An 11194-nucleotide genomic window follows, 5' to 3' on the forward strand; every position below is an offset into this window, starting at 1 on the left:
GGCCCCGCCCGCATAGCGCAGCGCCTCCCGCTGGAGGCGGGACGAAGTGCTGGCTGCTGCTGCCAGCTCCTTGGGTTACTTCTGAAGGAAAGTTTCTTCGCAACAGCGAGGGCTTGGTGTGTTACGACATCTCGTCAGTGATTAAAAAAGGGCGCGCGGCATTTGGTGATTAAAACCATTACCAAGAATCTCCAACACGAACACCTGGACTGTTCACGCTGGGATAACAATCAGAAGAAAATAAAAACAGAAACCAACAGAAGTCCAGCCCCAGCACTGGGCACTTGTTTAATGTAGTGTTTAAGTCAAATAGCTGCAGCCAGCACCCATCCTGCCCCATCAGAAAGGAAACTAGCATTCACTGAAAACCCACCTGAATTACACGATTACTATTTTTATATATATATAATTACACTATTTTTATCAATATAAAGTCCTGGTTTATGCAGTGCTGGCTCTTTGCAGACAAAAGTGGAAGGCAGGAAGAAACAATCTTTGGCTCTGACATGTATTCTACTTCTTCTCTGGAGGTTCCATTGCTATTTCAGAAGCCGTAGTTCAGCACATGCCCAGGGAGTGACAGGCTGATGCTGCACATAGCAGCAGAGAGACCCATGCTGCTTTAGTTCTGCAGCCCGATGCTCAGCTATACCCGGGCTGAATGCAGTCTGCTCTCTAACCAGTGCAACCATCCCAGAGTTTAGAACACAAAAAGCTCTTCACCTTAAAAAAATACGTGCTTTTTCACCTAAGAATTTGCATCTTTTTCCATCGTTTCTTTGGCCTTGCTGCAGAAGGTTACAGATCCTGTTGCTTCCTCAAGGAGCTGCCCTGTCCTCTTCAGTCAGGCAGCAAGTAGCTTTGGATCAGAGCCTGAACTCCAGCCACCTCCACACTGCGCAATGGGCAGATCTCATTCCCTACCTGGTGCCCATCCCCACTTCTCCTTTCAGGAATGGCACCCAATCCAATGCTGTACAGGCACATACCAACATACCAACACCTGCAGATACTTCGGAGCTCTGAACACCCTTAGAAAATAAGAGCTAACAAGTCACCCAATGACAGAGACTCAGATATCAGTAAATATACAACAGAAATTCATATGCAATACTTCATGCTTCCACATTTTCTTTCCCCATAGTAATATGCAAGAATTGAGTTCATTGACATCAGACTGCCTGCGATAGGTTGCTGCCCTGCAACCATATTCTGGGCAAACCCATACCAGCCCTCAGAAACCAGGAGGAGCTCTTGTTGGCTCTGCACACCAGAGCTTCCAAGGAGCTGGATAAGTTCTTGTCCTAGGCTGTGTCCTAATGAGGTGCACAGAGCTATGAAAAATCCAAGAATCAGGCCATCATTAGCAGCAAAATCAAAACAGAATACAAAGAAAAAAAAACAGGCAAATGTCACCTGACCTTAGATAAAGTATTCTTGCACTTCACTCTCCTCATTTTGGCTACCAAAAGTACACTTTTCAAGTTAGACATTTCTACCGGCAGTGCAAATATTAAATTATTTGAACCAACAGTAAGTAAGGAAAACACTTTTGAAAGTAAGTTAAAAAAGTTTGTTTTGCATAGAAAAACGTATGCACCAAGCAACCCTTCCTGCCTAGCAAAGCTTTAACTTGTGTGAGCAGATCTGTAGCTTCCTTTGTGCTTACAGTTTCAGCTGCTGCTGAAGGTCATGAATTGATCCTGCACTGCTTTGCAGTTTCTCTTGCACCAGCGGATCTTCTTCTAGTGTGACTGTTTCAATCACTCCACTGGTTCCAAGAATACAAGGAAGGCTTAAGAATACTTCACTGTTTATACTGCAAAATCCCTGAAACAACACACAAAGAACACTGTCACACAAACACATATTTCTGCTCTGTTCTCACTTGAACTGCACAAAGTAATTTTTTAAATTTCAACTAAGCAAGGACACTTCTTCACATAGCATGATTTTGTAAATTATTTTAGATTCTGTGCAACAGGTTACAGCAACAGTAAAGTATTACTATACAGAAAAAAAACCTTGGCTGCTTCAAGATGTGACTTAGCACTTCCACTGCAAGTACAGATTTTGTTTCTTTATAGGAGCTGTATGTGAAATTTCACATTCTATAGTTACTCTACAGTTTAAGAGACTTAGCACTCCTTTACTTTTGTGTTTAGTTTGTACACAATTACAAACTTGACTTGAAAAAATGATAAAATTAGCTGTATATCTGTTGTAATTGATACAGTAAGAAGAGTTTTGCACTCTATTTCTCTGCACTGAGAACTGTGAGGGGCATAGAAGCAGCCAATAATGGTTTCTACAACTTTTTTCTCTCCTCTGAAATGCCTTAAAACTTTAATGAAGCCTCTTTGGATGAACTTAAAACTGTGGGCTAAACCTTATATGACGTTACATGTACCTTAATCATCTAAAGAATGCAAAAGCAGATAAACCTTTTAAAGCTGGTCAAATAAAGTACTGGCAGAAAATGCATTTTATACTTTCCTAAGTGATACTGAACTCTTTTGGCCCCTGGAAAAATATACACTGAACAATGAACACTTGGAAACTGTGACGCATTTCTCTTCATTTGCCAAACTGAGCTGTTCCTGGGGAGCTGGCCAGCAAACATGAACACATTTTCCCCCAAATGCTCCTATTTGTTTTGAAAACAATCTACTTCCAATATTGGTTTCAGGTTAACGCAACAACTGATCCGTACTTCATCTGGACCGGAATTAAAAACTCTTGTTGGAAGACAGTAATAATCACAATGCTACTTCAGAACAGCTGCTTTATGCAGCATGTCTGTGCTGATAAAAATTAACTGTCACATCCAGTGTAAATCACATAATTGTAGTGGCAACCAGAAGATACTGATAACACATTTACCTTTGCCAGAGTGGATACAGAATGAACCTTCCTTTTATCTTTCAGGATACTATCAGTTAAATCAGCAACTGAAAGCCCAACAGACCAGGACCTCTGACCTTTTCCCTTGAGAACTTCCACAGCTCTAAATAAACCAGGAAAAGGGGAAACATATAATGTTAAGGTTTTAATTAATTCTGGTTTGAGTCATATGTTGAAATCTTATAGACAGGTAAGTCTACATAAGAACATGATTCTTCATTCTGGAAAATTACACAAGAAAATAATGAACTGCTTAAAGAATGTCTTCATATATATTTTACCCAGAGTAACAATTCTTTCTTCTGGCTAATTAAATCATGTAAATTGATCCAAATTTCTCCCTAGCTTTGAAGTTAACTGTTTTCACTCAGGCTCTGAGAAGTGTGCTAGAAAGCCTGCCTCTTTTTTCCTTTTTAATGCATGTAATCTGAAAGTGAACTGGCAACTCTGAAACTCTGGTGTATCTTCCACATCATCTCATCCTTAGGGATCACTGCAGGCAAAACATCATTTAAAGCAGAAGACTCAAAAAACTGCAAACCAAGTGTTAAAGCATGAAGAAAAACATGAAAGTTATGATGGAGTTACCTGTTAGCCACCTTCTCCCTGGAGTTACCAGCAGCAATTGGTTCTGTTTCATTTGTAACTGACTTAGAGCTGGTCCATGATGGTACTAAACAGAAACAAACACAGCATTAAGTGTACACCTAAGCTACAAATAAAATAAGGATGAAAAAGGTTGGGGAGAGATAAGAAAAGGATATTAATTAATTAATTAAAAGGAAGCTTCCAAACCTCCCTTTCCTCATAACAAGCCAAATGTAGGATCTCTAGATTGCAGAAATAAAATGATAGTAGCACTTTTCCCAAGACACTTGCTTAAAAATGAATTACTATGCAAAAAATGTCACATCAGCAGTAGCCTAACATATCTTATGCCACACTTCCTTCCTCTTTCAATACCTCTAATCTGCATTGCTGCACCAAATACAAAGCACTTGAGCTTATATATGTATATATTTTTTTTAAACAGTGACAAATGCAAAACACTTCTGCAACAACTCCAAGCCTACAGGCTTGGGCATAGACCAGAATCTTATTCTTTAGAACCACTATTAGTAAAAATCACTACGCTGCTCATTACTACCATCAGTACATTTTTCAATCACTCTTTCATTAATACCATTAGTTAAGTACTGTCAGGACATTAAATACTCACAATGAGTATCACTTTACCTTTGTCTTCCCCTTGTTCACCAACAATCCAAGCATCTTTTCCCAGCGTCTCTGCTTGCAAAAGCTTTGTGAGTATGTACTGAAATCTCTCAGTATCCAGATTGCCACCTACTCCAATAACTCTGCTTTTGGGAAATGCACTCAGCTTCCATGACACGTATGTCATTATTTCAACTATATATGAAAGGGAAAATATGTTGACAATAGAGGATCAATCAAAATTCAGCCTATTTGCAAATTGTTAGTCAGAGTTACATAACTCTAAAGCAACTCATTTACTTTAGAAAAGGTAAAAGCATATGAGAATATTTCAGTTTATTTAAACCAAAACAGCAAGTCAGATGGGGAGAAGATGAAGGAAACTCATAGCCCACATGAAGTTTTCAGAGAAGTCAAGTGAAACTTCAGAATGAGTCACTATGCTTCCCTTCACCACAAATCTCACATACTTGTAAATTTAATGCACCCAGTGGTTCCCTTCCCCGATCCCCATTTGGCAAGAACTCTTTTCCCCATTTTCACAGGTCTAAAAGATAAGAAGGCTAAGAAGCACTTGAAAAACAGAAAAGGGGGATGCCTTCAGCCTGTTTACAGGACAGATAGGTTCATGTGTACTTCTCTTGTAAGAGCATTTTTGCTTTTCTCTTTTCATAGTATTACTGAGCACACGGATTTTGACTTTTCCCTAAAATATAGCTGCAGTATAGTCTGTGAGTTTCATCACAGAACACACAACACATACACACGTGCATCTATCCTTACTGCACAGGAGAAATGTAATAAACACTCACAGCTGACAAGACAACAGTCAATGGATGCTAATCTTGTAGATACAGTGACATTTAAGCTACATACAGAAATATGCAGAAATACATACCTTTCCAACAAATCAAAGTACACTATTTTCTTTTATCTTGGTAACAGTTAAAAAAACACTGTGTCCTGCTCAGTGCTGTAAAGGAAAACATCTTTCAGAGTAGCAAGAATTTCTGACTAAGAGTGCATATTTGGCAGTAATGAGTTTTTTTAAACAGCCCAAAGAGAAGCCATCACAGGGACAGAACATCAGCTGACGTGCCAACACACCTGGCTGAGAAGCAACAAGCAGCACGGAGTTCTGACTGTAGTGTGATATTGCTGGGATAATTCCTCTGAACAAATCCACATTGCTCTGTATGACATCCAGGTACGTCTGAGCATTACCCAGAGAGTTAACTGTAAGCACCACAACTTTTGAATCAGTTGAAGTTGAAAAATCTGAAAATATAAAGAAAATGTGTTTTAAGAATGTGTGTAATTGTATCAAGTTTTAGATGCAAAACCAAAACAGTACTCTAAATGCTGAACTGCAACATCCAGTTTAAGTTCAGAATTCTTTCCTTCCTATCTTGCCTCCAGCTCCCTGTCTGCAACGTGGAGCACTTCTACAGCACCTGTAAACAGCTCTCCCACAGAGCTAGTTTTCCCACTTTCTAGTTGGCAGATAGAAGAGAATGAAGTTTGCCCAAGATGACAGAGCACAGATAAGAAAACAGTTCTGACACAAGTTTCCCATCTTAATTTTCTCAGCAAGGGAGAAAAAAATACATTTACAGAAAAGCTCCTTCATTTTTATTCCAACTTAAAAAAGAAAGGCAGAGACTTCATTTCAACAACATAGAAGCTTGCTGTATCACAGCTACATATAAATATTTAATACGTAATGACAAAAACATAAACACAAATTTGTGGCATGGTTACACAAGGAAAGCCTAGGAAAAGAATGCACAAGCATCAGAATTTGCAAGGTAAGATCGAAGGATGTAGAACAGGCAATGCCAGGTGGAAACAGAACAATCAAGTAAAACACCTGGTGGAATGGGAAACTAAGATAAACTACGTTAGAGGCACATGAAAGCCTCACTTCTTGTCTGCATGAAAAAACACCATGGACAAACAAGAAGTGAGGATGAAAAAGGTCACTCTACTCACTTCCATCTTTATTGTAGAAGAGCTTTTTCACCATCTAAGCCTCTACAACTAAGCTTATCAAGGACTGTACTCATCACCACTAAGTATGGGGACATGATTATTGATTCTGCTGAACTGTACACTAACAGCTAATTGACAACCAGGTCACAGAATCATCTAGACTGGAACAGCCCTTCAAGACTACCAGGTCCAGCCATCAACCTGACCCACTGAGTCCCATCACTAAACCATGTCCCTTAGTGACACATCTGCATGTCTTTTAAACACTTCCAGGGATGGGTTAAGAATTAATTTCTTGAATTCATAATGATAGTGATTAAGAATTAACCACTGGTCATAAACTGATGTTTAACAAACATCAGTTGAGGAAGGTAGTACTTTGAAACTCACCTTTATTTAATCAGTCTTTCCAACACTGCTGTCATGGCTAGGTCTAATTCCCTACATACATACCTCTCCTCACCCTGCCCTCTCTGCAGCAGTGACACTGATGCACTAGACTGTTTTTCTACATTTCTGCATGCGTCCAAATTCATAAAAAGCCTCTTAACCTGGGAGGAGGCTCAGACACTTCTAACTCTATCAACAACAAAGCCTGAAACAGAAGCATTTCAAGCTTTACTGAGTCCTCCCTTACCAATTTTTCCCCAGGAAGATAAGAAAAAGCAAGAAGCTATGAAAAGATAACATCCTTTTAGAAACATGCCTTGTATACTAGAGCTTCTATAGCCCTATTCTCACTGAGACTAGCACAGGCACACACAGTACAGCATCAGCTCCCACTCTAGCAATGACAGCCAGCACCTTTGCTGATCTCTACGTTTGGCAAAGCAAAGATCTCCAAATCCATGGTTCCTCCTTTTGCTGCACCTTCAGAAAGATCCAGAAGAACCACCTTGTCAGCAACACCCTGTATGAGTAAAAACAACACAGATCAACAATAAAACCTAACTTGTTCTTGCCAGTGGTGGGGAACTATAAAAATATATTTCTCCCGTTCAAAGCAGCGTTTGTTGCACTGTGTGTACAATAAGAAATACGGGCAGACTTCACCAAAATTACAATCAAATCACAAAACTATTGGTTTAATGAGCTGAATTGGAAAATAAGGCACTATGAAACAAACAAATCCACAAAACCATCTCTGGGAGGTTACAAATGTTGTCTCCGAGCGTACAGTCACAGCCAATACAGACTGGCTATAGAAAACCCTTTTCCAGGGCAGCAGGAGATCCCAGTTCTAACAAGCCACAGCTTAGGCAATGAACTCTTAATTACAGATTTTCAAAGTAAGTGCATTCCTAGTTTATCTGTCTGTATTTACAAAAGCAGAATGAGAAAGCATAGCAGAAACTAACACTTCTGTGTATCCATAAATTAACTGGACGGAAGAGGCAAATGATATAGGCAGTGGCAACAAGTGTTAAAAGTGCTGAGCTGCTTCTGTATCAGACACTAAGAACTAGATTGGAAGCCCCTGTATTAATTAACCAGGTGTACAGTGACTTACATTAATTACATACCTTTGCTACAACCGCCAGCACACATGCAATGCCGAGATCGCCAGCTCCAACCACAGTAACTTTGTTAAAGCACCCTCCGTTTCTGACTCCACCCATTTTACTCTTCGATTTTATGTCAGTCTCTCCTACAGTTAAAAGGGAAACACAAACTTAAGTGCTGATCCATACTACATCAATACAGCTACTGATGCTTCACAAAGGGTCGTGTCTGGATCAGAGTTAATCCAAATAACACAAACCTCTTCAAAACAGCAGTCAAGTCTGATAACGCAACAATTCTCATACTGAGCATAATTCATAGAGATTTGTAACAGAAATATGAAGATTAATTGGACATATCTATTGAATGCACACAGATTCAGTTACTAACATTAGGTAGGCATTTATGTCAGGCGGAAGTTCTTTAGAGAGAGTGGTGAGGTGCTGGAACAGGCTGCCCAGAGAGGTTGTGGATGCCCCGTCCCTGGAGGTGTTCAAGGCCAGACTGGATGGGGCCCTGGGCAGCCTGGTCTGGTATTAAATGGGGAGGTTGGTGGCCCTGCATGTGGCAGGGGGCTTGGAGATTCAAGAACCTTGAGGTCCCTTCCAACCCTGGCCATTCTGTGATTCTGTGATCCTTATGATATCAAGTAATAATAAATAAAACATACATTGCCTTAGAACTAGAAATATATGAAGACATCTGCACCTTCAGTAATCCTTGCGATGTAGGAGAGAAGTTCTGATTGCCTGTCTGCATCGGAAGACGACAGTGAATACAAAGGCAGCTCCTCCTCAAATTTTGCAATCATTTCCTTGATTAATCCAATGATAGTTGATTTAGGCTGAAATATAGGAAGAAGACAAAACAGCTGAGGAGCTCTTTCATATGGTTTGGTACTTGGAGCAAACACACTGTGAAGTCAGTAGAAGTTAAAGCAATAGAAGCAATTCCAATCCATGGGAATTTCTATAATAATCAGGAAAAACACCTCTCATCATTTTTAGAAAACCAGCTTTCAGTAAATCATCACCATGGGCCTGACAGTTGCATTTAAGTATGTTATCTAGATGGAGGGCACAAAATCATTTAGAAACAGCACTGGGTTTTCAATCTCCATCCTATTGATTCATAATGTTATAGTCAGAATAGACATCCCCAAAAGATAGGAATTTCTGCAGAACTTAACCGGAGATACTCCGTTTGTCAGGTATTGCTATTCATTATTCACTGCAATATGGGGGAAAAGAGCCAAAAGGCCCACGTGGCACTTAAAATGTCTTGTAACAGAGACAATACCCCTATTTTTTTCCCATCTGAAAAGAGTTTTCCTTACGATCACCTATAATCTTCCTTGTAAACACTTTGGATGGGCTGAAAGCTGTAATTTTAAGAGGTGTAACATCACTTCTCTTAGCACAAGCATTCCATATTTAACAAGCAATGCAAAATACAAAAAGCCTCCAACCAGACCCACTGCTTGGCACTGCTCTCCATGTAGCATTGTGCATTATTCCCAGATACCTCCCTCCTCTTACATGGCTCCAGTCCTGCAGATAGGGCAAATAAATCCTGCCGTGAGCATCCACATGCTTCCCCACTGCAATGCCCATGTTGGCAGTTGGCTTCAGGAAGCAAATGGGAGGAGCAAAGGGATGAGAGTCCAAAATCCACAGACGAATGGGTATATTATAGGAATTACCTGTTCAACATAAACCAAAAGCCATTACAAGCTTCCGCACTGAGAAGAAACACTATGAAACAGGTCTGTATGCATTTCATAATAACAAAGAGAAAAAAAACCAGACAAATCAATCTCCTGATTTGCACTTAAAGCATTTATGTCACTTAGGCTGGCTGACAGAAGCAGACTTGTCTGGATCATCTTAGAGCGTCACTGATGAGTTGTAATTAACACAGGAATTTTTCCTCTTGTTGCTTTTCCACTGGCATTCTATCAGCCAACATGACCAGTTCTATAGGCAAATAAACTTCTTGCTGCAATCTTTTATATATTTTTGTTCATTTTTATTTTTTAAGAACTCACGATAACCGATACAAAGAGGCATCTATTAAGAACTTTACCTCAGCTTCAAAGGCTTTAAGTTCAGGAATAAATACTTACTAGTTCTTTTTAAGCACTCTCTATACACGTGTAGGGCTTTCAGAATTCAAGCAATCTCCATTGGAACCAAAACGTTTGACTACACTATATGACTTTTTTAAAAAGAAGTATTTACTTGACTTGAATCATAGAACGGTTTGTGTTGGAAGAGACCTTAAAAGCAGCCTCGTCCAACTCCCCTGCAATGACCAGGGACACCTACACCACATCAGGTGCTCAGAGCCCCATCCTGCCTGACCTTGACCTGTCTCATAGCACCTTATTTCAGTGCCTATACGTATATAAAGACAATACTTATGGAATAGAAATGGCTTCTGCCAATCCAGGCAAAATCCTAAGCCACATCTAATGAAGAAGCAGATCAAAGAGCAGCACAGGTTATACCAAATCCCCAAAGGCATGATGTGCAGACTTGTATTCACATTCTCGAGTATTTGATCCTAGCGTGTGTAAATTAGCCCTGAGCACACCCAAAATGAGAAAGGATGCCTCATCTCATACATGCAAGCTTAGAACAGCCTCATCTAATAATTCAGAGGCATAGTTGGCATGTTGGAATCTGCCGTTCCACTTCATTTACAGCACGTTTAGGAGCAAGCTTAATTCCCACTAGCTACTGGAAATGAGGTGCAACACACTCCCTTCTCCCCTTTTCTCCAGCCTGATTCCCAGAGAAGAAAGGCCATTGCTGCCACTTCAGCCATGCCTTTTTCTCAGGCTCTCCACAGCGTGTTGCTGGGATGCACAGCAGGTAAGGAAACCACACACAGCAATTCCTACCATATTTCACCGGGACAGTGCCACTGAAATTCAGGAGGTCTTTCTGGGATCCATCCTTGAAGGCTGAAATTAAAAAAAAAACAATCCTAATGCAGAATGACAATGATACGCTCCTAATCACAGAATCATAGAATGGCCTGGGTTGAAAAGGACCACAACGACCATCCAGTTCCAACCCCCTGCTATGTGCAGGGTTACCAACCACCAGACCAGGCTGCCCAGAGCCACATCCAGCCTGGCCTTGAATGCCTCCAGGGATGGGGCATCCACAACCTCCTTGGGCAGCCTGTTCCAGTGCCTCAACACCCTGTGTGAAAAACTTCCTCCTTACATCTAACCTAAACCTCCCCTGTCTCAGTTTAAGACCATTCCCCCTTATCCTAGTGTGTTGCTAGAAACCAGAAGCATCTCTCTTGGCACAGACAGTTCAGAATCCCACCCTGCCCCGCAGTGACATGTGTTTCCTCACAGAGCCGGGCAGACAACAACCCACTTTCCCCTCAGAGTACGGCATCCCTTCTTACTGTAAGTGTTCATGGAGAAGGAGAAGTTCGGGTGCGCCCTGCTGACAGCCGTCACTTCCTCTACGGTCAGGTCTCTGAACTTGTACTGGCAGCAGGAGACAAAAACCCAGACAGAAACGTTTCGTCTCGGCGGTCCCGCCCTCCCCTTTCC

At 40.8% G+C, this 11194-nt stretch overlaps 1 protein-coding gene across 1 annotated transcript; it reads right to left on the bottom strand.

Annotated features, from left to right (window-relative positions):
• Nucleotides 1-258: 258 nt before the first annotated feature.
• LOC100550744 (ubiquitin-conjugating enzyme E2 variant 3-like) lies at nucleotides 259-11188 on the bottom strand. The gene is made up of 11 exons (XM_010711066.3): nucleotides 11044-11188; nucleotides 10520-10582; nucleotides 9153-9316; nucleotides 8323-8458; nucleotides 7635-7759; nucleotides 6916-7021; nucleotides 5227-5397; nucleotides 4141-4314; nucleotides 3493-3577; nucleotides 2884-3007; nucleotides 259-1830 (listed from the first exon to the last, which is right to left on the bottom strand). Exons 1-11 carry the CDS (start codon nucleotides 11054-11056, stop codon nucleotides 1666-1668), a joined length of 1326 nt encoding a protein of 441 aa, XP_010709368.1. The 5' UTR covers nucleotides 11057-11188; the 3' UTR covers nucleotides 259-1665.
• Between the last annotated feature and the right edge of the window lie 6 nt (nucleotides 11189-11194).

Source organism: Meleagris gallopavo, chromosome 5 (genome assembly GCF_000146605.3).
Source record: "Meleagris gallopavo isolate NT-WF06-2002-E0010 breed Aviagen turkey brand Nicholas breeding stock chromosome 5, Turkey_5.1, whole genome shotgun sequence".
NCBI classification, from domain to species: domain Eukaryota; kingdom Metazoa; phylum Chordata; class Aves; order Galliformes; family Phasianidae; genus Meleagris; species Meleagris gallopavo.